Source organism: Martes martes, assembly GCF_963455335.1.
Source record: "Martes martes genome assembly, chromosome: 10".
Taxonomy (NCBI): Eukaryota; Metazoa; Chordata; class Mammalia; order Carnivora; family Mustelidae; genus Martes; species Martes martes.
The window spans coordinates 19205341-19233255 of record NC_137898.1 but is presented as its reverse complement, the minus strand read 5'-3'; the positions used below and the strand labels follow the sequence as shown (position 1 = coordinate 19233255).

General features: G+C 51.6%; 2 protein-coding genes across 3 annotated transcripts; both read left to right on the top strand.

The window, feature by feature from the left end:
• Positions 1-63: 63 nt before the first annotated feature.
• ZNF408 (zinc finger protein 408) lies at positions 64-4711 on the top strand. Its single transcript, XM_080817110.1, has 5 exons — positions 64-420; positions 730-1001; positions 1763-1824; positions 2044-2303; positions 3135-4711. Exons 1-5 carry the CDS (start codon positions 153-155, stop codon positions 4658-4660), a joined length of 2388 nt encoding a protein of 795 aa, XP_080673236.1. The 5' UTR covers positions 64-152; the 3' UTR covers positions 4661-4711.
• Positions 4712-13260: 8549 nt separating this feature from the next.
• F2 (coagulation factor II, thrombin) lies at positions 13261-27675 on the top strand. 2 transcript variants are annotated; one of them, XM_080814973.1, is made up of 14 exons: positions 13261-13519; positions 13901-14064; positions 14975-14999; positions 15259-15309; positions 16546-16651; positions 16750-16886; positions 18514-18828; positions 19132-19260; positions 19351-19477; positions 20279-20446; positions 20948-21121; positions 21347-21528; positions 27212-27282; positions 27432-27675. In XM_080814973.1, the coding sequence occupies exons 1-14, from the start codon at positions 13441-13443 to the stop codon at positions 27573-27575; spliced, it is 1872 nt and encodes a 623-aa protein (XP_080671099.1). In that variant the 5' UTR covers positions 13261-13440; the 3' UTR covers positions 27576-27675. The 2 variants fall into 2 exon arrangements, with proteins under 2 accessions (XP_080671099.1, XP_080671100.1); XM_080814974.1 differs by lacking the exons at positions 13261-13519; positions 13901-14064; positions 14975-14999 and adding an exon at positions 14279-14472 and having other exon boundaries at positions 15236-15309.
• The last annotated feature ends 240 nt before the right edge of the window (positions 27676-27915 follow it).

The following is a 27915-nucleotide window of genomic DNA, read 5'->3' as shown; positions in this document are numbered from 1 at the left end:
AAATATGGCTTTCCAGGATCCCCGCCCACTTCCTGCACGTGCCAGCCTAAGGGGCGGGGGTGTGGGGGTGGAGAGGTTCGAAGGGGGGATAGCATAAGTGTCCGACCCGTCCCTCCCAAAAGAGTGGTTGGAACATTAGTTCCGCTTTTCTGATGCTGGAATCCCTGATGGTCCTCTGGAATCCTATGGTTCTTAATGTTCCCGGACGGAGTTTTGCCTCGCCGGTATTCCCTAACTCCCGGATCTGTGCACCGATGAGTCTGACCGTTAGCATTCTTTCCCGACAGGAAATTTGGAAGCCAATGACTGTTTCCGGGAGGAGCGGAGAAGAAGACGTTCACTTCCGGCGGAAGGAGGCTTTTTCTGGAGGGATGGAGGAGTCGGAGGAGCTGTTCTCTGAAGGCGAGAAACTGCAGCTGGGTTAGTGACCTGCGGTGTCTCCGACCCTCGGCCCTGGCCTTAGATAGACATATCGTTCCCTGCCTGGTCCACTCTCTATCTACCACAGGCACTTTTCTTCCCTAGCCCGGGATCCTTCACCGTGCCCTCAGAAGTCTCTGGGACTTAAGAGTCCTCGAGCCCCCTCAAACCTCCGATCTGCCCACTTAGAGCCCTTACAGATCCCTCAGACTGCCGAGGCCTAACCACATCTGCGGTTTCCCCTCGCACCTGTCCCCACCCTCACGATCTCTCGGGCCGTCCCCTCACTGCCTCCCCATCTCCCTGCAGCTCCCGACCCGCGCCGGGACTTGAGATGGATCCCTTCTGGACAAGGCTGTGCTTCGGGCCTCAAAGACTTCCCGCCCGGGCCGACCCGGGCCGTCCTCGCTCTAAAGAGCCTGCCCCGGGGTTTGGCCCTTGGCCCTTCACTCGCCGAGGAGTTCCGCTTAGGGGTCTGGTGTGTCGGGGCCCCCCTGCAGCCGGGACTGCTCTGGGGGCCGCTGGAAGAGGAGTCTGTCTCGGAGCAGAAGGGTGAAGAAGTGAAACCACGGCAGGAGGAGGTATTGAAGGCTAGGACTTGTCTTCTCCCTGACTGAAATTTTGGAAGCGGTTCAGTCATCTCTGGGTCTTCTTCAGTGTGTTAGAAGAACCAGGGTGCTTCAAGAGATGGGCCATAGTTTTGGCCCTTCGCTCCAGGACTGTCTCTTCCCCTCACTTGCAGTAGTTAAGGAATCAGGTGCAGAAAGTTGCTGAAAGCTACATTTATATTGTCAGGAGTGATGAAAGCCAAGAGCAGAGGTGTTTAGAATTAAAAAGCCGTGGAATCAAATTCCAGCTTTGTTACCTAGCTAATGAAATGACGGGTCTCATTCAACTCATTTGTAAGATAAAGGGATGGCCGGTTTTTTCTTTATTTGAATCTTTTGGGGCTATTTGGAGCAATAGTTGAGATAGTGCAGGTCAAGGGTTTCGTTGCATAACAGGTCTTAAAAAGGAAAGATGATGTACCTCTTACTCCTTTTTTTGGTTGGTCCTCACTGGAAGGCAGTATTGTGTTCAATTTAGTAATTCTCCACACAGTGGGAGGGAGGTGAGGGGGATAGTCTTTTGGTCTTTACTGGATGAAACATCAGACAACACAGTCCTGTAAAGGCAGAACCAAAGACCGTTAACCTTCCAGGGGTTTCAGATATTAGATATTAGATATTAGATTAGATATTCAGATATTAGATCTGTCTCAGGAAAAGTTACATCCTTCCCCCACCCCCAACCCCGGTCCCCCCGAACACATGGGAGAAGGACTCTTATTGGTTTATTTCAGGACGTGTCACTAGGCCCATGGGGAGACGTGTGTGCTTGTGAGCAGAGTTCAGGCTGGACCAGGTAAGTTACAGGAGAGTATGTAGTGAAGATGTCCTTTTTGAGGCTTTCTGTCATGGCATGAGACAGAACCAGAAGCCCACTGTAATTCCCTACCCAGTGAATTTTTGCAGTGAGTTCCAAGGGCATGGGGTCTTTAGGACTCGGCCTGCCAGCATCTGGGGCTTTAGGGAGGGCCACCTGAAGAGGATCTCCTGAGCTAGCTGTTCCTCTGCTTTGCAGTTTGGTGCAGCGGGGCAGGCTGGAGAGTGAGGGGAACGTGGCCCCGGTGTGGGTCAGCGAGAAGCTCCATCTGCAGGTGTACCGGGTCGTCCTGCCGGGCTCTGAGTTGCTCCTGTGGCCCCAGCCTCCCTTTGAGGGCCTGAGCCCCACCGAGCCTGGCCTAGAAGAAGAGGCAGCCATGGCTGTGGTGACAGAAGTGGACTCTGGTGTTCAGCGGGAGGTGGACTCTCCAGGGCAAGATGCAGCAGAACCTTGGACAGGTATGTGGCAAATAGATGGTAGCTTCTCAGATTATCACCAGAACACCCTGTTGACAAAAGCAAAGCTTTGGTTCACAGAGATAAAGGAGAACACTAAAGTGTTAGTAGGTTTTCTGAGGGGAAAGGTGAAGCCTGAGTATTTATTGACATTTTGAAGCCTGGTATAAGGTGGGTCTTTCAGTGTGGAGTGGGGGCGGGCTTGAACGGGATTGAATAAAGGATCATGACATAATTGCTTAGGATCCATGGACCCCAGGCTAGAATTTTCAGGCAAGAGGCTCAAAGAGTCTTGGGGGTATAACCTGTCTTTTGATGCTTTCTGTTGCAGAGTATGGGTCTTTTCCTTAGAATGAACAGTATCAGTATTTGCAACTTTTATCTTCCTAAGTTTTCTGGAAAAGTAAGGTCATGTTGATGAAGACAGCAAGCTGTGTATAAGGTTTCCAGTTTCTTACGTTTCTTCTACTTGGGGCGTGGGTGGAGGTCCATTTATTTTCAGATGAGCTAAGGTGAGGAGATGGTGGCCTAATTCATCCTAAGTGTGTATCTTTAGAGGGAGAATGGGCACCTCTGGGGTAGCCTTCTCTAGGACTCTGGAGATTTGGAGCACCATGGTTCCCAAGAGTGCTTCCCCAGGAGGTACCTGAGACTGGACATGAAGATAAGCACAGCCTGTGGTTCATGTTCCAAGGAAGAGATTGGTGTCCTTGCCCCTGCTGAAGTTAGGGGCTGAGTAGGAGGAGACACATATTCTTAAGATTTCTTGGTAACACCAGTGCTACCACCTGCTACAGTTTCTCCTAACCCTAGCACTCCGCTCTTGTTTTGCAGATCCTGGTCACCAGTCACCCCCCAGCATTGAGGGAGAGAGTATAGTAAGCCCTGGACTTAAGCCCCAAACCCAGGATCAACTTTCCAAGGAGAGCCAAGCACTTGGTCTGCCCCCTCAGGATGGTGACAGGGAGGAGGAGGACCCACCGAAGACACAGGAGCCACCTGAGCCTCTGAGCAGCTCTGCTCCCCAGCAGGGCCCAGAGAGCAGTGAGGCCGGTCACTTGTCTTCTGCCAGGGGCAACCAGCTGCATGCTTACCTGGTCAGGAAGTTACGTGGCCCCTGTGGTCAGTGCCCGCCCAGAGAAAAGACTTCAGAGCCTGGGGCCCAGCAGGCTGGAGAACAGCAGCCCCCTGGCTTCCCTGCACGCTTGCGGAGCCCTCCTGGCTCAACAGGAAGCTCCCCAAAGCAGAGGCGGCGGTACCGCTGTGGGGAGTGTGGCAAGGCCTTCCTGCAGCTGTGCCACCTGAAGAAGCACGCATTTGTGCACACGGGCCACAAGCCCTTCCTTTGCACTGAGTGTGGCAAGAGCTACAGCTCCGAGGAGAGCTTCAAAGCCCACATGTTGGGCCACCGCGGGGTGCGGCCCTTTCCTTGCCCACAATGCGACAAGGCCTATGGCACCCGGCGAGACCTCAAAGAGCACCAGGTGGTACATTCAGGTGCCAGGCCCTTCGCTTGTGACCAGTGTGGCAAGGCCTTTGCCCGCCGGCCCTCCCTGCGGTTGCATCGCAAGACCCATCAGGTGCCAGCTACCCCTGCCCCGTGCCCGTGCCCTGTGTGTGGGCGGCCCTTGGCCAACCAGGGCTCCCTGCGGAACCACATGCGGCTCCACACGGGGGAGAAGCCCTTCCTGTGCCCGCACTGTGGCCGGGCGTTCCGTCAGCGGGGCAACCTGCGTGGGCATCTGCGGCTGCACACGGGGGAGCGTCCTTACCGCTGCCCGCATTGTGCGGATGCCTTTCCCCAGCTGCCTGAGCTGCGGCGCCATCTTATCTCGCACACCGGGGAGGCCTACTTGTGCCCCGTGTGTGGGAAGGCCCTTCGAGACCCACACACGCTGCGTGCTCATGAGCGTCTACACTCGGGAGAAAGGCCCTTCTCGTGCCCCCAGTGTGGCCGGGCTTACACGCTGGCTACCAAGCTGAGGCGCCACCTCAAGTCCCACCTGGCCGACAAGCCCTACCGCTGTCCCACCTGCGGCATGGGCTACACCCTCCCCCAAAGCCTCAAGCGGCACCAGCTCAGTCACCATCCCGGGGCACCCGCCAGCCCAGGCTGTGTCCCTCCCACTGCTTCTGAGCCCACTGTGGTACTGTTGCAGACTGAGCCAGAACTAGACACTGGCGGGGAACAGGAGGTCTCTGCAGCCCGGGACGTCTTTGAGGTCACCATTTCTGAGAGGCAGGACAAGTGCTTTGTGGTACCTGAGGAGCCAGGCTCCGCCTCCAGCCTGGTTCTCATCCATAAGGACATGGCCTTTAGCGCCTGGGCAGAAGTGGTGGAGGTGGAGACGGGCACCTGACCCTCCCCCCAACTCCCCCAGGGGAGTTCTGTATAAAGCTAGTGTTTTCTAGCTGCTGGGCGTCTGCGTCTTTCTCTTTGGGTTGCCAGATGGAATCTAGTCTACTCTGAGAAGCAGGGGAAGGATTTCCCTTCCTGTTTATGGACCAGCACATCGTTTCCCGACTGTAAGGTAAACCTGTTCCAGGTTTAAGAACTTATTGACCTCAGTAGAGCTTGTTCTGCTGCTTTCCCCAGGAGCTCCTTAAGGTGCTTGTTCTTTAAACGTGGCAGAAGTGATCCCCCCTCCCCCATCAGGTAGTCCAGTAGCTGGCAGGTCTGCTGCCCTGCTGGGGCGCTTAACACTGGGATCATCACTCCCCTGAGCCCCCTGAGGGACAGGCACTTCCATCTCAAGCCAGATGGAATGACTTGAGGGTTAAAAGGACTGAAAAGCGACGGGGGAAAAAAAAGACCAGATGCTGAGCTCAGCTCACGGCTCACAGTTCTAACTTGGGCTCTGGGTGGTTTGGGCAGCCGTTCTCACCATCTGAGGGCTGTGAAGTTGGTTTTCTTTCTGTGCCGATAGACACCAGACTCCTGGAGGCAGCTAGGGACAGATCTGGAGACTTTGGAAGACTTGGCCAAAGGCAGCCCTTTTGAGGGAAGGAATGAACTTGGGTTTTGCGTCAGTGGCGGGCCTGGGCCACCCTGGGTGCTGGGACATAGCTATGCGCCAGACCGGGAGACGTCCTTTACAGAGGTCATGATCTAGGGCAGGAAGCATTGGACAAGAGTTTGCAGAGGATCACTAGCTAGTGCTCCGTGGACCTGTTATATGGGACGCTTTAACTTGGTGCGGGGCATCAGGGACAGCGTCCCCAAGGGATCATGATAAAAAACATTCAGCCCTTGTTGTGGGCCAGTTCTTTGTGTTTATTTATGTAATCCTCATAGCAGCCCTGTGTGGTTGGGGGTAGTAGTATTCTGGTTTTACAGATGAGAAAACAGCTTGAAGTGTCCTGCTCAAGGCAACACAGCTCCTAGGTATCAGAGCCGAGAGAAACTCTCCTGGTCTCATCCCAGAGTAAGGCTGTTGACCTTGGCGCTGCAGCCCTGCATCACAGCCGTGGTCTGATGGGTGGGAAGGTGCAGGTGCGGGGAACTGCATGTGTGGGAACTGCATGGGCGGGAACCCTGTGGTCAGAGTCTGGGTGCTGTGAGTGACAGGCCTATGGGGCTGGGGCAGAGAGCAAGGGGAGGGGGTGGGACCGAATCTCCCCTGTCTGTCTTTGGGAGTTGGGGCTTTATTCTCAGAATATTGAGGAGCTCGATGACATGCCTAGATTTGTGTTTAAAGAGACCACTGACGGATGGACTGGCTGGCGAGGTGTGGTTGTGGGGAAATCCGTCAGGAGGCTGCCGAGTGGGTGGGTGGGTAGGGAATGGGGCTGTAGCAGTAGAAAAGCAGAGAAGTGAAATCATCCAGCATGTGAGCACTGTCTGCATGCTAGTTAGGGAGACAGCGTGGAAACGGCTTCTGTTCTCACAGAGTTAATCCTGGTATGCAGAGACAATAAACAAAACATGTCAGATGATGGTAAACGCAGTGAAAAAAAGAACGTCCACTCCTGTTAAGAGGGTTGAAGTTTGTGGACTCACAGTGAGCAGTGAGGGCAGTTGGAAGCCGGACTGGATTGCTTTGAGGAGTAGGTGGCAAGAGAGGAAGGACTTAGCTTCTTGTTCCTTCTTCTGTTCTGCAGAATAGGTGTGACCCCTGTGTCACAGAGGAGGAAACTGCGGGTAGGAGCAGGTAAGTAGCTGGCTGAGATCACACAGCCAGCAAGTGGCAGAGTGACTGATGCATCGCGGGTCTGTCCTCTGGCTTCCCAGCACTCGATTACAATGTCACGGGCAGTGCCGTGTCTCGTGCTTTGCCCCTGACATTTACCCAGCACCCACCCCATCCAATAACCTGTTAACAAAGCATTCTGAAATTGTCCACAGGGAGGGGGGACAGCTGGAGATTATGACGCTCTATGGAGAGAAAGGTCATACCATCCAAAACCTGAAAAACAGCTGCCAATAGTAATTTTGAGTGAGCCAGCCCTGTTTCTTGGAGCCCATGTGAGGCTGGTGGGTCCTGTTCTTTTCTAGCTCCTGCTTCAGGCGGGCCAGTGTCTATGTCCGCCTGGTGTTTCTAGGTGTCCTTGGGACATTCTCATCACATGATCCCCAGCTGTGCAGTGAAGGACATCTTCCTCGGTAACGAGCTGCAAAGGCAAGTTGGGTGTGCTTTGGGTTGCTGGAGAGGCCTGTCCACACCCCACAACCCTCCTTGGCCCAAGCCTGGGATGCGCGTGCCCCCTTGCTCCATCCCCCACACAGATGGAAAACTTTTATCTCCACTAAGCCTGTCCCTACATGATGTAGAGCAGGGTCAGATCAAAGCCAACCAATCCAAAGGCATGTGGTTTGGGAACCATTGCTCTGCCAGCACTTGGTTAAGACACAAGTGGGCATCGGAGGGCACTGTGCGAGCTCCCTGTGTCAGAGGAGGACACAGGCGCCTCGAGAGGAGTCGTTGCCAAGGCCTGAGACCAGTAAGTAGCAGAACCAGGACAGGGCCCAGGTCTTCTGACTCCCAGGGTAGTGCTGCTCCAGTTAAAATGCAGTAACTGTTCTTGAAAAGATTGATCACTGGAGTAATTTTCCCATGGAGGAAAGACTCTCCCTTGATGTCAAAATAATTCTCATTCGTCCTAGTGATAAAGTCCCTTTACTCCCTACTTCTTTTCCTCCACCCCCAGATAAAGTCACTTTTTTTTTTTCCTCCCAGATAAAGTCAGTTTCAACAGTTTGATGCATTCAATGCTGAATTTGCTGCTACTTGCTCAAGGGCAAAGGTGCTATGAAAATGGGGCCGGACACCTGAAACCTGGACGCAGGTTTAGCTGTGGTGTCTACAGCTGCTGAACCAAATGTCAGAAGGTGTAGGAGAGTAAGAATCTTTTATTCCCATTTGCAACTTCAACGATATCAGAAAATCTTGCAATAGAATAATATTCGAATCAGGTTTAGGGACCTCTAAACAAGGCAAAGCATCATGGATTGTGAAGAGGTCCATCTCTAGACAAGTTCAGACCGCCTGCACGCACTCAGGCAAGTTCCTTGGTTTCTCTCTGCCTCAGTTGCCTCCTCTGTAAAAGGGGGATAATTGTGGTACCTACCTCATCAGCACGATGTACCTGGCACGTGGTGAGCAGTTAATAAATTGTAGCTGGTTATTAGTGGTGTCACGATCAGCCCTCCTAGATTGGAAGGCAAAGTGAGGGTGCTTGCATGTTCCTACAGGTGTCGCTTGTTTGGGGCAGGTCAGCATCACTCACAATAGCCTCGTGCTTCGGGTGCTTGTCCACTGGGCATGCTTCATAGGACAGTGAAGCTGTTCTCTAGCAGAACGTCAGGGCATGACGGTCATGCGAGGGGAAGAGCAATGGTCTGAGAGGCAGGAGTCTGAGTCCTGCTCCCAGCTTTATCACCGACACTCGACACCCTTGATCAATTAGCTCCCCACCTGGGAGATTCTCTTTCCTTTCCGTGACATGGGGAAGTTGGACCAGATCATTGCTTTCCAATCTCAGCTCCTGCGCTGAGCCCTTTTGCTAACTTTTGCTATGAAATATATATATCCTATGAAATAATGTATATATATTCGCTGCTCCCCCTGCTCTCTCTCTCTCTCTCTCTCTCTCTCTGGCAAATAAAATCTTTTTTAAAAATAAAAGCTTTTGATTAAATAGAAATTCCACTCATTTTAAATATATTTTTTAAAGATTTTATTTATTGGGGCGCCTGGGTGGCTCAGTGGGTTAAAGCCTCTGCCTTCGGCTCAGGTCATGATCCCAGGGTCCTGGGATCGAGCCCCGCATCGGGCTCTCTGCTCCGTGGAGAGCCTGCTTTCTCCTCTCTCTCTGCCTGTCTCTCTGCCTACTTGTGATCTCTGTCTGTCAAATAAATAAATAAAATCTTAAAAAAAAAATTAAAGATATTATTTATTTTTGAGAGAGAAAGAGAAACTCATTTTAAAATGCTGATCAGATTGAAGGGAAAAAAAAGGTAATTAACCACCTCGAAAGACATAATTTTAGCCAAAAAGGAAAAAAAAATATTCTTAAGGTAAATTTATAATTTTTAAAAAGAGTTTATTTATTGATTTGAGAGTGAGAGCACAGAGGGAGCGTGAGAGGAAGAAGTGGTCTGCTGAGCAGAGAGCCTGATGGGGGGCTCAATCTCAGGACCCCGAGATCATGACCTGAGCTGAAGGCAGAGACACTTACACAACTGAACAACCCACGTGCCCCTAAGTTTGCAATTTTTGAGGGTTTAAAAAATATGCAAAAGGACAAGGCCATCCTGTAGTATATGCACAGAGCCTTAGGCTTTAAAACGTCTAGATTTAATGATACCTAACCTTTCCAGCTCTGAAATTCTGTCTTAGAACATGATTTTACTGTTTTCAGTGATTACAGAGCTTCCTCTTACAACATAGCATTGGCCTTACCCATAATTTTGTTTGACACCAGCTTGTTGGGAGAAATGTAGCCTCTCATTATCGCCTTGTGCTTGGCGGAAATATGACCCACTCTATGATCCACTCTAAGTGTGCAGGCTTGTGTTTGGGGTGAGAAGCAAGAGGGTTCAGCTGCATGGCACCCACTGGGCTCAGAGGGTTCCAGGAAGAACAGTAGTTGGAGGCTGGGGGCTTGTAGGTTGTGCTGGGTCTGAAGCCTGAGGTTGTGCTGGGTCCATTGGTGGACCACCCATGGTGGTCTAGAAGAACTCTTGGGTCCTTCCAGAGCCACTTTCACAGGGGGGATGCTCTCCCGCGATCCTCTCTGCAAAATAGAAGGGGCAGGTGTGGTCACCCAAGAAAACATGGAGGCTGCTGCCTCCATTTATTAAGGAATTAAGTTTACTTTTCATTGTGAAAAGTAAGTGATTGGTAACATTTTTGCCATGCTTGTTTAATCTTTTTGTTTTAACTCCTAAGGATTGAAAAGATAACCACAAATCCTATAACACTTAACAAATTAACTAATTATTTCATATCACTGAATACCTAATCTACATTTTCTTATTTGCCCAAAGAAAATAATTTTACACTTTTTTTGGTTCAAAAGCCTATACCAATCATGATAATTCTATTACTTTTGTGTATTTGCATGTTCTCTCCTAGGTTTCTTTTTCTTTTTTAAAAGATTTTATTTATTTGTTTGTCAGAGGGGGGGAGAGAGAGAGAGCACAAGTAGGGGAAGCAGCAAAGGCTCCCCACTGAGCAGGGAGCCCCATGCAGGACTCAGTCCCAGGACCCCAGGATCATGACCTGAGCCAAAGGCAGATACTTAACTAACTGAGCCTCCCAGGCTCCCCTCTCCTTGGTTTCAATTATTCTGAACAGTCTCCGCAACCCACTCCATTTATTTCCGTGTCCTGAATTTGCCAGAGGGACTGGGGCCAGTTGTTCTGCTAAATATCCATCATTCCTTGTGGTGGTGGCTAACTTATTCCTTGATCACCTATATCTCCTATAAACTAGTAATTAAAACTAGAGGCTCATTTAATTCCATTTCACCACTTTAGGAAGAGCCCTTTGCAGGCAGCATTTGTGTGTTCCTGTTTCATATACGATAGTGGTGTTTACTGGGTGCTTTCTATGTGGTAGGCATTGTCATACTTTACAAACATTATAATATGCTTTGAAGGGGTAGCTTAGTACTTACTTCATAATGATAAACTTAACTCTGAATCCAGCCAGATCAGAGGGAGGCAGGGATATACGGAATCCAAAGAATTGCAACAAGTGAGAACCCAAAGATTACAAGCTCTGAGAGCTGGGGATGCTTCTGCAGGGACACAGCGAATGGTGTAGATGAGCTAAAACACAAAACCAAATTTATCGAAATGGTCTAGAGTCTTTGCTGGTCTTGTCATTCCTGGACCCAAAGCACCATGGCTTTCACAGTATCCATGCTGGATCTTCTCCTCACCAAAGAGCCCATGCTTGCCATCCAACCCATCAGTCTTTTATTTTTTTTTTTATTTATTTTTGAGAGAGAGAACATGAGAGGGGGTAGGTCAGAGGGAGAAGCAGACTCCCCGCTGAGCAGGGAGCCCAATGTGGGTCTTGACCTTGGCAGCCAGGATCATGACCTGAGCCGAAGGCAGTTGCTTAACCAGCTGAGCCACCCAGGTGTCCCAACGCATCCGTCTTAACCACACAGATGACAAACTGGGAGCCATTTCGGTGGGGTCCAGCTTTTGCCGTGGTCGAGATGTCAAGACTCATAGTCTTCAGAATGAAGTTCTCATAAGCAAAGTTCTCCCTGCTAATTGGATTTGCCACTGGTACCACGATGTGTGAATTCATCAGCCCAACACATAAATCCAGGCATAAGTCTGGGAAAGCAGGAAACAAATCTAAGCAGAAAGCTTCTGTTGCCTTCCCAGGGCCTAGAGAGCCAAAACCTTCTGCTTTGGAGTATTGTCTGCAAACAGCTTGAGGAAGACATGGCCTAAGACTTGCCTGTTAGTGGTCATGTCTGCGCATGAGCAGGTCATGAGATCAGCAAGTCTGCCAAGAGGCCAGCGTGAGTTTTTCAACAACAGCCTCTCGAGGTAAATAATGCTCTAATTCTGATTTTACAGACGGTGAAGCCCAGGCCTGGCCTCCTAAACCAGCGCTCTCTGTTACGCTGTGATGCTTGTCTGTAGGGAAGGGGAGTTCTGACAGCGAGGGAACAAGGGGGCCATGTCCTGTGTGTTTTGTCCTTCGCCTGACCACTACCCTCTGCTCTTGCCTGTCCTCCCTCTCCTGGATGGCTCCGCACTGGCTCCAGCCGGCCCTCAGAAAGAAAGCAGATCACCTGTCTTGAAGCAGGAAGGACGAAGCCACAGCTGTCTTCTCCACTTCTCAGGAACCCTTCCCCCGATATATAATTTTTAAAGAAATTAGTGAGGTGAGATCTTTGCACTGTCTTGCTAAAAAAAAAAAAAAAAAAGTAGTCTCAATGTCCTTAGCAAACAGGGAATCCCAATTAAAACTCCCGTGAGACCCTGCTCGTGTATGAGGATGGATAATGGGAAATGGATGGCCCAGACCGAGGGCTGGTGAGGATCTGAATGACTAGGGCTCTCCAGCATTGCTGGTGGGGCTGTAAGCTAGTGCCAGCGCTCAGGATAACCGCTGGCCAGTGACTGAGGCAAGACCTACGCCCGCCCTGTGACCCAGCGTCTCTGCTCTTGTACACGAGCGTGTGTAGCAGCACGACACACGAGAGCCCAAACAGGAAGCTCATCCAGATGCCCATTGCCAGGTAACCAGTGGATAAAACTCGGGCAGTGAGATCCTACGTGGCTTTTAAAGGAATGGGCCGCTGACCCCCACATGATACACACAATCTAGAAGCCAGACACAGCAGGTATATGGTGTTGGTTTCCACTTCTATGAAGTTCAAAAATAGGCAAAACTGGTCTAGGGCGATGGTGGTTAGAGTCATGGGGATCTTAGGGACAACACGCAGGAGTCTGTTCGGGGCTCCAATGTTGATCTGGCGGTGGGTACATGGGCATATGCATAAAAAATGCAAGTTAAACACAGGATTTGTTTTAACATTACTGAATAGAAGTTAAACCTTGGTTTAAAAAACATATAGAAGAATAAGAATATATATCTATAGAGATATATAGGAACTGGCCACCCGGGAATTAAGAGGATTTGTGGGAGTCCTGAGCCCCAGGTCTGTGCGAACCCTCTCCCAGCTCTGCTCACGCCAGGCCCTGCCCTGTGATCTTCCCAGACTCTCCACAATGGCGGTCTGGACCCGTGTGGCCGGGCCTAAAGGATGGCAGAACGGGAACGGGTGTCCCCTGTGTTCCTGCTCTTTGTCCTTCTGTCCTAATTAGACCCAGGACTAATATTTACCTTGTGGAATGCAAACAGAAAATAGGGGAGGGATGGGAGCAGGGCTGGGCGAGGCGCAGGGTGGGACCTGCGGCCACTCCAGGCCCTGCCCAGGATGGATAGGCAGGAGGAGAGGAGGGGCCTTGCCGAGGAGACCCGAGGATTTGGGATGGTCCCTGTTTTGGGGCCAGAAGCAGGTCCTAGGAGGTGAGAGAAAATAGACCAGAGGCTCACAGGCCCTGGACCTCGCTCCTCCTCCTGAGCGGCCACTACCCATGGACATACCCCACAGCTCCCGGGTGGGAAGGTGGTTGAGAGGAGGCTTTCACGCTGGTCTCAGCCTTCTCCTGTCTGTGTGCTGTGATTACATCAACCTCCCCCTTGGTTTACATCCACAGACCCACCCATAAGCACTTACTCCATTTCAGAGGCATTACATTCACAGTCTCCTTCAGTCCTCACAACAAAGTACTGTTCCCATTTTACAGATGAAGAAACTGAGGCTCCCAGAGATCAAAGCAACTGACACCATTAGGACTGGAAGGAGCCTCAGGAAGATCCTGTGACCCCACTATTCTAAGTTGGCCCACGTCTCAGGAGGGAGGGGCTGGACGATGGGGGTCACTTACAATGGCCTTTCCTTTATGACTCCCCCCCAGGCCATCTTTCCCTGGTCCCAAGAGGACCTGTCTTCCTGGATGGCGGGGGCAGCTGTCTATACAAGTGTCTCATGGCCCTGACCTGCTGACCTCTCCCTCTTGGCTGATTTCTTCATGTTAGTTCAACATTAACCCAGAGTGGTCAGCACAAGTCCTCAGAGTCCCTGGAGCGGACACACTATGGCGCACATCCGAGGCCTGTGGGCAGCGGGCTGCCTGGCCCTCGCTGTCCTATTGAGCCTGGTGCGCAGCCAGCATGGTAAGGGGGCTTGGAGGCTGGGACCGGCTGGCAGGCTGGGATGCGGGCGCATGGGCTGGGGTCTGCTGGTTTGACCGAGAACAACAGGGCCAAGGCCCAGGTGGGTCTCAGCCCACAGTACACGACTTCGGGAAGGAGTCGGGTGCTCAGGTCTGGATGGACCGGGACTGCTTCTGTCCTGCCAAATGGGGAGCGGAGCGGGCTCTCTAGGGAATGGAGGGGAGCTAGGGGGCTACTGTTGGCGGCCTTTTGGGCCCTGCCACCATCCTAGGCATCCCCGTTCGGAAGCCAGGAGGGCAGGCTAGGCTGGCTTCCTGCCCCCACGGTGGCCACGACTGCCTGGCTCATGGAGGCCACTGTCCCACGCCCCTCCTACTGCAGTGTTCCTGGCCCCTCAGCAAGCATTGTCGCTGCTCCGGCGGGTCCCACGCGCCAACAGTGGCTTCCTGGAGGAGTTGCGCAAGGGAAACCTGGAGCGAGAGTGTGTGGAGGAGCAGTGCAGCCATGAGGAGGCTTTTGAGGCCCTGGAGTCTGTCATCACCACGGTGAGGGGCGGGCTCTGCAGCGCCGGGTCAGGTCGAGGGTGGGATGGTGGGTGAGGTCCCTCCAGGTGGGCCCTCTCTAGGACCACAGAAGGGCAGGGGTGTCCCAGCTCTTCAGCCGTTGGTAACTTAATGTCCCCTTGGGCCTCATTTCACTGGGCTGCCAAGATGAGTGACCTCAGCCATTCTTCTCTCTCTTTTTTTTTTTTTTTTAAAGATTTTATTTATTTGACAGAGAGACAGCCAGAGAGGGAATACAAGCAGGGGGAGTGGGAGAGGGAGAAGCAGGCTTCCTGCTGAGCAGGGAGCCCGATGCGGGCCTCAAGCCCAGGACGCTGGGATCATGACCTGAGCCGAAGGCCAACACTTAACAACTGAGCCACCCAGGCGCCCTCTCAGCTGTTCTTGAAGGTCCTGACCCCTGGGCTGTGTCAAGGTCTGGCAGCCTAGTGAGGCTCCAGGTCATCGGGGGCCCCTCTGTCTTCTGTTGTCTGTCTGCACTGAGGTTTCCGGAGGCCCCGGCCCGCATGGCCGCTCAGCTTCAGCCCTGCTGCTACTGTGGGGTGTGGGACTCCGGCGAGGCCTCAGGGTGCCGGGAGCTCTGTGCAGCCTTTCCCTTCCTCAGGGCTCTGCCTGGGCCCCACGCACCCCTTTCTCCGGCCTAGCCCACCTGTGGGAACCCTTTTGGTCTTGGTTGGCAGGGGGGCTCCCCTCTCCTCAAATCCTCCTCTCCCCAGTGGGCTTGGGCTTCTGGAAACAAAAGTAAGAAACTACCACAAACCTCCCCAGAGCCTGCCCCCTGCATGACCAGGGTAAGGGAAAGAGGGAAGTATGAGGAGAAGAGATAAAATCTACTGAAAAAATGAAATGAAACAGGACATGGCACAGCCTCACGCCAGCTCTTATCTTTCAGGAAGTGTTCTGGAGCAAGTACACAGGTGAGTGCTGGGAGGGGTTTGCTCCTGGAAGGGGTTCCTGGGCACCCCAGTGAGAGAATGTTCTACTCTGGAGAATCTTCTGGTCCATCTAGCCATCCGTCTCTCCACCCATGCCCCTTTCCTCCCTTCCTCCCTCCCTCCCTCGGTTCCTTCCATCTGTCTCTCCACCTCTCTGTCTCTGCCCTTTGTTCCACCACCCTTGACTTGAATCCCTCCTGTCCCTACCCCAATCACAGAAGTGTTTCTGGGTCTTTTTCAGCTTGTGAGTCGGTGAGGAAACCTCGAGAAAAGCTCATTGAATGTCTGGATGGTGAGGAGCTGAGGCAGGGGGTGGGGGGGCAGGGTGGGAGCGGGCAGCCTGGGAGAGGAGCAGAGTGGGGTGGCTCAGGAAGTGTGGCCCAGTGTCTGACCTTGCCGTTCTGTTTCTGAAGTCAAGGACAAATCCTTGCATCGGGCTCTGTGCCTGGCAGTGAGGAAGAGGATTCCTGTTGGAGTGCAAATGCATGAATGGATGAGGAATTCATTCTCATGCGAGCCCCTGCCAGTGTCTGTCTTCCTTGCCTCCAGGGCAGAGCCCTGATGAGGTCACATTCATTCTCCAGAACCTTGTGTGACTCCCCATTGCCTCCAGAATAAAGCACAAGCTTCTTAGCCTGGCAAACTTGGCAGGTTCTGGCCTTAACCTTCCCTTCTGGCCTTATCTTCCATTGCACCAACCATGGGCCTCTGACCTCCAGCACTTCTCTGAACACGCCAGGATGCGTCTACCTCCCGGCCTTTGCTTTCATTGTCACCTTCCCCTGGAGCAGCTATCACCATTTCCTGCAAAGTTCCCTGTCCTTTAAGGTCTAGTTCAAATGCCACCACCTTGCTGAACCTGCAAGGGGTCTTCCCCCTCCTCCCCAGTCTTCTGAATACAACTTTAATATAACACTAGACCCCAGCTCTTGATAACTCTTTATCCACTGGCCGTGCTTTAATTTGTTAAATAACTTCTCCAACAGACATTTTACTCAGCCCCTGCTATGTACCAGGCACTGTGTCAGGTGCTGGGCATTCTAAGAGAATGAAGGAGCTCCCCCATCTCATAGGGAAACAAAAATGCAAAGTACCCAGTGTGATCCTTGGAAAAGCTCTGTTCCAAAGGCCCTGACCTGAGGAGCTCTGATGACAGGACAGGCAGACCAGGGTCGGATTAGAAGGACCTTGTTTGCTTTGTCATCCCACTGGCCACGAGGAGCCACGACTCTAAGCTCCATGAGGGCAGGGAGCTACCTTGACTCCGTGTTTATTCATCGCTATGTCCTTAGTGCCTGGCACAGTGTCTGGCCCCCGGTTGTCACGTGGACGGTGGGCACTCAGTGAGCTTTGGTGAGCGCTGTGAGATAGACCTGTGGACGGCGGGCTGCGGAGGAGGTAGCTGAGGATACAAGGGTTGAGGGGCACGGAGTGGAGGTAGCCTGGTGGAGGCGGACAGACAGGGCTCTGCTAAGTGAGAGAGGGGACAGAGCCGCAGGGTGAGAGACCGAGGCTGGGGTCTCTGCAGGCAGCTGTGCGGAAGGTCTGGGTATGAACTACCGGGGGAACGTGAGCGTCACCCGCTCGGGCATCGAGTGTCAGCTGTGGAGGAGTCGCTACCCACATAAGCCTGAGTGAGTGACAGGCCGGCCCGGCGGCCAGCGGGGCGGAGAGCGTGGGGCTGGGAGACCCTGGACGGGCGGTGCTGCTGCTGAGCAATTTCCTATTCCAGAATCAACTCTACCACCCACCCGGGGGCCGACCTGCAGGAGAACTTCTGCCGTAACCCGGATGGCAGCACCACTGGGCCCTGGTGCTACACCACAGATCCCACTGTTCGGAGGGAGGAGTGCAGCATCCCTGTCTGCGGTGAGCTGGGGAGGGCTGGGCTGTCTGTGGCCAAGGTCAGGGGTCTCCAGGGGGCCTGGCAACCTGGGACTGGAAGCCAGATCCTGGCTACCTTCAAACATGGGTTAGTCATTTACAACATATTTGGGCCCATGGGGCAGTGATGGCAGGAGACCTGAGAGAGCTGGCCCCCTGCTGCCTCCCCAGTCTTTGCTTCTTTGTTTCTGTTGTTGTTTTTTTTTTTTTTAAATATTTTATTTATTTATTTACAGAGAGAGACACAGTGAGAGAGAGAACACAAGCAGGGGGAGCGGGAGAGGGAGAAGCAGGCTTTCTGCTGAGCACGGAGCCCGATGAGGGGCTCGATCCCAGGACCCTGGGATCATGACCTGAGCCAAAAGCAGATGCTTATTGACTGAGCCACCCAGGTGCCTCTTTGCTTCCTTGTGACCCAGGCTGTGGCTCATTTCAAATATGCTTTCCTTCCTGCTGGAGGCCCTCTTCCCTCCAGGAAGCCCTCCCCTAACCATTTCAGTGCACGTGCCTTTTCTGAGCACCGCAGAGCCAAGCTCACAGTGCCCGGCCCCGAGCGATGTTGTCCTTGTTCTTCACATGATGCGTCAGTGAGCTCTGGCCACAACAGTGCTGCGAAACCCACAAAATCACAAACCACCACAGAAGCTCAGGGGCGTACACCCATAAGCATTTCTTTCTTGTGTCTGAGGGCTGGCTTGGGCAGCTGAGCTGCTGTGCTCTCCTGTGTCTTTGGTGGCTGCTAATGTGGGCTGAGCTTGGCTGCTGGTTCTGCTTCCAGCAATGGGGTCCCGCTGTGATGGCTCCCCATGTGGGTTGGGTCCTGGTCTGCTCCACATTACTCATCCTGGGGCTGAGGCTGAAAGGCACCGTCTCCCAGGGGGATGGCAGAGGCCAAAAAACTATACAGAAACACACAGTGTGTCTCAAGACCTAGGCTCAGAACTGGGGCATCGTTCTGCCCACATTCCATTGGCCAGGGTGAGCCTCGTGCTCCAGGCCAAAGTCACACCTTTGCCTACAAAACCACAGGGCAGAGGATGAGGATTGAGGCGGGATAAAGAGTTAGTGCCAGCACTCAATCCACCAAATAGGGGCTGGTGTTCTTTGTCCTCCATGCATCGCTGTTGGGTCCCCGGGGCAGGTCTTACAGCAAGTTACCAGTCATGGTAACAAAAGCCATATACCAAGCCTGCCCACCGCCAATGCCCCGCAGACCCTCGGAAACCGGCCTGCTGCCCGTGTAGGCAGCCACAGTCCCCACTACTTTTCCTGCTCTGCCGCTACAGAAATAGACTCCTTCTGTAAAGACTCCGGGCAGTGACTACCAGCAGATTACAGATAGCCCAGGGGGTGAAGCCCAGTTGCTCTCTCTGACTCACGATGCACCAGATATAGCATGTTTTGTTTAACTCTCTCGACAACCCTGCAAGAACGGTACGGGTCACCCCTTTTATAGGCAAGTGAGGTCAGAGAGGTCGAGTTAGGTCAGAGAGGTCGAGTTACCTGAGGTCACATAGGAAGAAGGTGGCAAGGCAGGGAGTCAAACCCTGACCCCCTTGCCGCACCGGGTCCCACCCCACCTACTCTGCTCCCCTGCATCCCCACCCACCAGGCCAGGGGGGCGTCACTGTGCCCCTGACACCACGCTCCGGAGGCTCCACCGTGAATCTGTCACCCCCATCGGAGGCCTGCATCCCTGAGCGTGGCCGGTACTACCAGGGTCGCCAGGCAGTGACCGCGCATGGGTCCCCCTGCCTGGCCTGGGCCAGCAGTCAGGCCAAGGCCCTGAGCAAGGACCAGGACTTCAACCCTGCCGTGTCGCTGGTGGAGAACTTCTGCCGCAACCCGGACGGGGACGAGGAGGGCGCGTGGTGTTACGTGTCGGAGGAGCCCGGTGGCTTCGAGTACTGCGACCTGGACTACTGCGGTGAGGCGGGGTGGGGGCCTGAGGCGGGGGGCGGGGCCTGGGGCGGGGCCGAGCGGCAAGCACCGCCCCCCGGGGCAGGACGGCCCCGCCGCTGGGGGGCGCGGTCCGGGGCAGCCCTGTCTCTGGGCCGCGGGGCGGGCCTGGCCCCACGCGCTGCGGAACCCGCTCCAGCCTGACGCCGAGTTCCCGAGGACGCCTTGCGCTAAGCTCTCACCGAAGGGCCTTCAAGGTCTCTCGGAGGTGGGGAGAGAGGCTGCGCGCGGGCTGGCTCGGCCAGGCCCCAGCCGTGCCTGCTCCCCGCAGAGGAGCCGGTGGAGGAGGTGGACGAGGACGGGCTGTCGGTGGACCCGGACGCGGCCATTGAGGGGCGCACCGGTGAGGGGGAGTTCCAACCCTTCTTCAACGAGAAGACCTTTGGCGCCGGGGAGGCAGGTGAGGTGACGATGGCGGGGGAGGGGGGGAGAGGGGCGGGGGAGGGGGGCAGGGCGCAGCTCTGCCCCTCACACCTGGCTTGCTGTGCAGACTGTGGGCTGCGGCCTCTGTTCGAGAAGAAGATGGTGAAGGACAAAACAGAACACGAGCTTCTGGAATCCTACATCGACGGGCGCATCGTGAAGGGTTGGGACGCGGAGGTTGGCCTTGCACCCTGGTGCGTCCTAGGGGCAGCCCCCGGGGTCCCCGCTAGGGCTGCCCTTCCCTCACAGGCCTGGGCTTCCCACATGATGACAGCCCGCACCCCTTTGAGATTAGGGCTGTTGCTTCTCACATGCAGAAGGCGAAGCTGAGGCCCTGAGAGCTTAAGGGTTCTGACCCGGAGCTGTGCCAGGCTGTGCAAATTCTGGACTTGTGGAAGCTGGGGAGGTGCAGAAAGCAGAAGGCAGCCCCTCCGTGTCATGTGGAGGCCCCGGTCGGCCAGGGCAGCCAGCTCAACCTGGGGTCTGGGCGCAATGGGCACCTCTGTCCAGTGCTTAAACCTGGAACTTTCTTTCTTTTTTAGAAGATTTTATTTATTTGACAGAGATCACAAGTAGGCAGAGAGGCAGGCAGAGAGAGAGAGGAGGAAGCAGGCTCCCCGCTGAGCAGAGAGCCCGATGTGGGTCTCAATCCCAGGACCCTGGAATTAGGACCTGAGCCGAAGGCAGAGGCTTAACCCACTGAGCCACCCAGGCGCCCCAACCCGGGACTTTTTTTTTTTTTTTCAAAGATTTTATTTATTTGACAGAGAGAAGCATAGTGAGAGAGGGAACACAAGCAGGGAGAGTGGGAGAGGGAGAAGCAGGCTTCCTGCTGAGCAGGGAGCCCGATGCGGGACTCAATCCCAGGACTCTGGGATCATGCCCTGAGCCACAGGCAGACGCTTAATGACTGAGCTACCCAGGCACCCCCAACCTGGGACTTTCTACGTTAGCACAGCACCCCAGCTCCTCATGCTTCTCACTCCCCCTCCCAGGCAGGTGATGCTTTTCCGGAAGAGTCCCCAGGAGCTGCTGTGTGGGGCCAGCCTCATCAGTGACCGCTGGGTCCTCACTGCTGCCCACTGTCTCCTGTACCCACCTTGGGACAAGAACTTCACCGAGAATGACCTTCTGGTGCGCATCGGCAAGCACTCCCGCACTAGGTACAGAATGAGGGGGCCCGTGGGTGTCTGTCAGGGGTCAGAGTCCTCCAGAGTGACCATTAAGGGTTCTGGTGGCTCTGGGGCCTGTGGGTTATGTCTGTACATGGCCCACAGTAGAAAACCCAGCAGACTCTGCTGGAAAAGCCATTTGGCCATGTCTGGACTGAGGCTTGAAGACAGACTGGGGCTTTGCAGAGAGTGAAGTCCTGTCCACCTGCCCCAGCTCCTCTGGAGGCACCAGCATGTGGCCCAGGTGTGAGCTCTGAATGGAGGCTGTTTGCATCAGGGCTCCGGCCTGCGTTCCTCCCGCACCTGCTGGGGCTCTCTGACTCCGAAGCCCGGAGCAGCTTCAGGCCGGGAGACACGGCCAGGGCAGGAGCCAGCCCTCTCCCCTCACAGGTGGCCCAAGGGTCACCCCAATTCCTGGACCCTGAGCGCAGGCAGGAACTGACTGCCCCTCACCAGGAGGCTTACAGCTTCCCCATTTCCCTCTTTGCACAGGTATGAGCGAAGCATCGAGAAGATCTCCATGCTGGAAAAGATCTACATCCACCCCAGGTACAACTGGAGGGAGAACCTGGACCGCGACATTGCCCTGCTAAGGCTCAAGAAGCCCATCATCTTCAGCGACTACATCCACCCCGTGTGCCTGCCTGACAAGGAAACTGCAATCAGGTGGACGCTGGAGGGCGTGGGGGATGGGGGAGCCTAGGGCTGAGTTCTGGGCCCAGCGAACCCTCCCCTTTCCAGGCCTCAGGGGCTTGGAGGAAACCCAGAAATTCTTTGTGTACTACTGTTTGAGATTCTGGTCTCCAAGGGGCAGTGTTGGGGCCGGGATGGGGGTGGGGGGACTTCTGGAAGGGTTGGTTCTCATGAGGTCCTTCTCCCTTCCCCCCAAAGACTGCTCCGCGCCGGATACAAAGGTCGGGTGACCGGCTGGGGCAACCTGAAGGAGATGTGGACGTCCAGCGTCACTGAGGTGCAGCCCAGCGTCCTGCAGGTGGTGAATGTGCCCATCGTGGAGCGGCCGGTGTGCAAGGCCTCCACTCGGATCCGCATCACCGACAACATGTTCTGTGCCGGCAAGTGCCCCCAGCGTGTCTGGGCCTCTACTGCGGGCGCAGGGGGCTGGAGACTCGGGAAGGGTGCGGACCCAGTCAGGTCCTGGATCTGGTCACTGATAAGTCAAATGGCTTTGGGCAAAGTTGCATCATAACCTCTTGGGGGTTCAGTTTCTTCCTCTGTGAAATGGGGATGCAAGTCTCTGTCCCATGAGGTTGTAGGAGGGCTAAATGAGGTAGTAGATCTAGTAACGTGCTAGGCATGGTGCTAGTCACTGGTTACGTCATCCATCTGTGTGAGTCCAGATAGCAGCATGAGGCCCTGGGTGGGGGCAAAGCCTTGTTCCTTCAGTCATTCAGCAGATACTTTTTGAACGCCTGTTGTGATCAGTATTTACAAGGACCCAAACACAATGCCTGTGTCCTCACAGAGCTTCCTTCCTAGGAGGGAGTGTCCGTAAGCAGATGTAGAATCTAGCAGGAAGAAAAATGAAGCAGAGTAAGGGAGAGAGAGCTGGGGACAGGGCAGTCCAAATAGAGTGGTTGGACAAGCCTGGAGAAGGTCTCTCTGAGAAGAGACGAGAAGTGAAGAAGTGAGCTAGTCTAGGGCAAGTGCATTCCAGGGTGAGGAAGAGCAGATGCAAAGGCCTTGGGGTGGGAGGCTGCTTAGGGTGTCTGAGGAACAGTGGAGAGCCAGTCTGGCTGGAGTGCAGTAAACACAGGCAGGGCAGCAGTAGATGAGTGGAGGGAGGTGGGCAGGCAGAGGATGGCAGTTATCTTTGTCCAAATAGCTAACCAGCTGTCCCTACACCATTTAAAAAAAATTATATCTTTGCCCCAAGTAATTTGATTTTTTAAAAAGATTTGATTTTATTTATTTGTTATTTTTATTTATTTATTTTTAAAGATTTTATTTATTTGACAGAGAGAGATCACAAGTAGGCAGAGAGGCAGGGAGAGAGAGAGGAGGAAGCAGGCCCCCCGGTAAGCAGAGAGCCCGATGTAGGGCTTGATCCCAGGACCCTGGGATCATAACCTGAGCTGAAGGCAGAGGCTTTAACCACTGAGCCACCCAGGCGCCCCTATTTGTTATTTTTAAAAAAGATTTATTTATTTTATTATAGAGAAAGAGAGCAGAAGCAGGGGGAGGGGCAGAGAGAGAGAGAGGGGCGAAGAGAGAGCCCCAAGCAGACTCCATGCTGAGTGCAGGGCCCGATGTGGGGCTCCATTCCACAACCCTGAGATCACGACCTGAGCTGAGATCAAGAGTCAGATGCTTAACTGAGCCACCCAGGCACCACTTTAAGATTTTATTTTATTTATTTATTTTTTTAAAGATTTTATTTATTTCTTTGACAGAGAGAGATAGATCACAAGTAGGCAGAGGCAGGCAGAGAGAGAGGGAGAAGCAGGCTCCCTGTTGAGCAGAGACCCTGATTCGGGGCTTGATCCCAGGACCCAGAGATCATGACCTGAGCCGAAGGCAGAGGCTTAACCCACTGAGCCACCCAGGCACCCCTAAAATTTTATTTTTAAGTAATCGCTACACCCAGCATGGGGCTCAAACCCACCACTCCAAGGTCAAGAGTCACGTGCTCCATTGATTGAGCAGCTAGGCAACCCTGATTTTTTTTTTTTTTAAGTAATCACTACAGCCAATATAGGGCTTGAACTCATGACCCCAAGATCAAGAATCCCGTGCTCTACCGACTGCCCCAGTAATTTGAGATGTCACATTTCTCACATACTAGGCTTCTACTTGTACTTAAGTCTGTTTCTGTTAGAAGATACTCCATGTGGTTCTCCTGGTCTGTTGTCTGTTCTAGTAAAGCACTGTCTTGTTTTGCTTACAGAGGCTTTAGAGTATGTTTTAGTATCTGGTAGGGTTTGTTGTTTCTTGCAGTTTTTCTTTCCAGTGTTTTCCTGGTAATTCTTGCATGTTTATTTTTCCATATGAACTTGGGTGTCCACTCGTCTAGCTCCATAAATAAAAGCTGATGGATATTTTTGTTGGGAATGTTAAATTTGTGAAGTATTTTGGGAGGACTGACATCTTTTTGATGTTGAGCCATTCTTTTCAAGGACAAGAAATGTCTGCTCATTTGCTCAAGTCTATATTGTATCTTTCTAGAGTACTGCCATATATTGTGATTTTTTTCTCCCTACTCCCTTATTTTAAATATTTGTGTTTCTTGAGTAAATTAGTGAGTGGTTCCAAAAGCAAATAAGATATCTAGGAATTTGACTTTTTAGTTAGGCCTGATGCTTTTCAATTCTGTATCTCGTTAATTTCTCCTTTTGTCTTGAAAGGTGTTTTCTTCTTTATGCTTTCTTTTGTTTTAGTTTGTTGTTCTCTTTCTAGCTTTTTTTTTTTTTTATAATTTTTTTTTTTTTAATTTATTTTGACAGAGAGAAATCAGAGCTAGGCAGAGAGAGGGGGGGAAGCGGGCTCCCCACTGAGCAGAGAGCCCGATGTGGGGCTCGATCCCAGGACCCTGAGATCACGACCTGAGCCGAAGGCAGAGGCCCAAACCACTAAGCCACCCAGGCACCCCTCTTTCTAGCTTTTTGAGCTGACAATTCGGTTAATTTATTTTTGTTCTTTAATTTTTACTGAGTAGGGCTATGTGTTTTCCTCTGTTCACAGAAAACACTATGTAGTGTTTTCTTTATTATTTTTTGGAAATTCTGTAATTTCAGTTTATATCCCTCTTTCACCCAAGAGCTGTTTAGTAGGAGGTTTTTAAGTTTCCAGCTTGGAGGGCCCTTTTATGTTTCAATTTTGGTAGTAATTTTGAGTTTTGCCACACTGTGCTCCAAGAGTATTGTTTGTAATATTTCTACTTTATGAAACTGATTTTTTTTTTTTTTTTTTGGCAAGAGAGCTGTTTGGTCAATTTTTGTGACTGTTATGTGTATACTGGAGATGTGTAGGTATGTTCTCGGTTATCCATGTGTTAAGTTTGATTCATATCCAGAAAGTACCAAAAAAAAAAAAAAAAGGAACTTATCACTTGTTATCTAGGTCATTTATTTTTATTTATTTATTTTTAAAGGTTTTATTTTTCAGTAATTTCTACATCCAACATGGGGCTTGAACTCACAACCCCAAGATCAAGAAGCACGTGCTCCACTGACTGAGCCAGCCAGGCGTCCCCATTTAGGTCATTTATATCCTTATTTATTTTCAGTTCACTTGGTCTGTCTTATACTGTGTTCGTGTTAAATTCTGCTAATGTACTTCTGTCTCCTTGAATTGCTTTATAAATGTGGTTGCTGTGCTGGTCAGTGCAGATATTCATAACTGTTATTCATTCATTGTGAATTGTGGCTTTTAGCATTAAAAGTGTACTTCTTCACATTATTTTCAATTTCAGGATCACCGTCTCTACTGTGTTATTTCCATTAACCTGCTATACCTTGTCCATCCCATGACTTTTAATCTCTATGAATCACTTTGTTTTGCCTTTTATATCCAGCATAGTTGGGTCTTGCTTTTTGGTAAAAATCTTTTTCTTTTTTAATAGGTGAGTTAAGCCCATTCCTATTTATTGATGTGATTGAATAAGTATTAATTCATATTATTTTGTAATTATGTTTCATCTGCTCTGCTTTTTCCCTGTGCAATCTTTTTTTGTGTGTTTTTAAATATGTATATTTAGGAAGGTTTGCATTTTTGTTCCAATGATTATCTTTGGGCTCCTACCTTTTTGAAATGCCCATAGTTCCTTTTCTTTCTTTCTTTCTCTTTTTTTAGTAAAGATTTTATTTATTTGTGGAGAGAGAGTGAGAGAGAGCATGAGAGGGGAGAAGGTCAGAGGGAGAAGCAGACTCCTCGCAGAGCTGGGATCCTGAATCGGGACTCGATTCAGAGACTCCAGGATCATGACCTGAGCCGAAGGCAGTTGCTTAACCAACTGAGCCACCCAGGCGCCCAGTTCCTTCTTTTCTTATATGACCTTTAAATTGTTCACTCCCATCTATTGGCTATAGAGCAGTCAGGGAGTTTACTTTCCTCTTTCAAGATCTTTGATATTTTTATTTTTTATTTTTTTAAAGATTTATTTATTTATTTATTTGACAGAGAGAGGGAGAGAGAGAGAGATATCACAAGTAGGCAGAGAGGCAGGCAGAGAGGGTCGGGGGAAGCAGGCTCCCTGCCGAGCAGAGAGCCCGATGCGGGGCTCAATCCCAGGACCCTGAGATTATGACCTGAGCCGAAGGCAGAGGCTTTAACCCACTGAGCCACCCAGGCCCGTGGATCTTTGATATTTTTAGATGCATTTTTTTCTACTTGTCAGAACAGTTAATCAGCCCTTTTGCCGAAGCTTCCATCACTTGGTTGGATGAAGCTTGTTTTTTAGTAGATGCTCCAACAATGGTTATGGGTGTAGACTTTCCTGTTTCCATGTGTTTACAATTGTTCTTCTGTCATCTTGACACCTTAAGCTCTGCTTGGCTGCATATTAAATCCCTGGCTTACATTTCCTTTGATTTTTTTTTTTTTTAAAGTATGCCTTTGTTGTTTCTTATTATGTTTGTTGTTTTTGAAAAATCAGATGCTGGTGTAATTCTTTGGAACTTGTAAGGTGTTTGGTCTCTTGCTTGGAGGCCTTGAGGGCTTTTTCCTTCATCCTGAAGTTTTTCCGGGCTCCGTCTTGGAGGGGAGAGCTTCGGGCAGTCTGGTCAGCAGCCCAGTGTGGCCCCTTTCAGCATACATACACCCCCAAATCTTATTTTATTTCCGTGAAGTTTTCTTGGATTATATCATAAATATTAGTTTTATTCCATGGTTTTATTTTTGAGAGATTCAGATTTCTTCCTTGGACTGAAGTCCATTTTAGCCTTTTTCTGCTTTGCATTTCTTGCTATTATTTTGTCCATTTATTTTTAATTTTTGGATTTCTGATGCAAGGCGTTTGTTACAGCGTACAAACTGGCTTGAGGAAATTTAATTTGGTTATAGTTTTCTTCTATTTCATGGTGGTGTTTTGGGGGACAATTTTTGTTAGCTGAGGTGTTTATTTCGTATATTTTTGGTTTGTTTGTTTTCCTGTAGTATCTTGGTGTGGATCGATTTAGCTGCCATTCACACGTGTTCGGGCTCATTTATAAAATTCCGATTCAGCCGCACTTCTTTTATCCAGCGGATATTTACAGCCTCATCTCCACATGAGTGTTACTATTAGATGCATAATTAAGTATATTAAATTGATTTGAAGTTTGGGTGTTCTCTCTATTCCGGTGATGATGATGATCATGTGTGTGTGTGTGTGTGTGTGTGTGTAGCTTCTGTTGGTCTTCATGTTCCATATTGTTTATGGAGGGTATGAGGGTGATTTTGGATAAAGGCAACTGCCATTATCCTCAAGCCACCTGTAGGTCTAACGTATTTTCTTTTTAAATCCTTCTGCCTGTTGAGTAGCGAATGGATTGTGGGTCAGGGGAGTGGAATTCAGGAAACTTGTTCAGGGGAGAGTTACACGTGGTGTGACCGGGGCGGAAGTGGTGAGAAGTGGCTGGTTGGGTTGTGTGTCGAAGATGGGAGCTGAGAGGCCGAGCCGAAGGGCTGCGTGTGTGGGGTAAGAGAACGAGGCATCGAGGAGGACCACAAAGGGCCAAGTGTACACTTGCCAACTCGCTCTCTTCAAGGTGGGTGTGGGAGAGCGAGCTCTGCGCCCAAGCCCTGCTGTTCTCTCTCAAGGTTTCAAGCCCGATGAAGGGAAACGAGGGGACGCTTGTGAAGGCGACAGTGGGGGACCCTTTGTCATGAAGGTAAGCATCGCTAAAGGCTAGGAGGGCGGGGAGATCTTCCGGGGGCGGGGAGGAGTAAGGAGGGACTGTTTTCAGAAATGGTTGCCTGACAGGGTACTGCTGCCATGCTGTGGACTTACCCTCTTGGAAACCCCATGTTTCTTCCTCAGAGCCCCTTTAACAACCGCTGGTATCAAATGGGCATCGTCTCATGGGGTGAAGGCTGTGACAGGGATGGAAAATACGGCTTCTACACACACGTGTTCCGCCTGAAGAAGTGGATACAGAAGGTCATCGATCAGTCTGGAAGTTAGGGGGCTGTTCACTGCAAAATCAGAAACCAATCCAGCAGGATTATTTTTGTGGTTTGTTCCTAAAGCTATATAGTTCCAATAAAAGTGGCTGTCAACAAGCCTCCATGCTCCCAGTGCTGTTCGTGGGCAGGTCAGAAAGAGCCAGCATGACTGGATGAACAGGACTTAGTGAGTCCACCACTCCTAGAATGGGGGGGGGGTGGCAGGGAGGGCAGGGGACGGGGAGGTGGCAGCCTGAGGGGCTGAGCTCCGAAATGCTCCAGACTCAGGGCCTTCATGGGTTCCCTCATTTAATGCTCAGAAGAGGTAGGTGAGATGATAGACTAGAAGTATCTTGTTC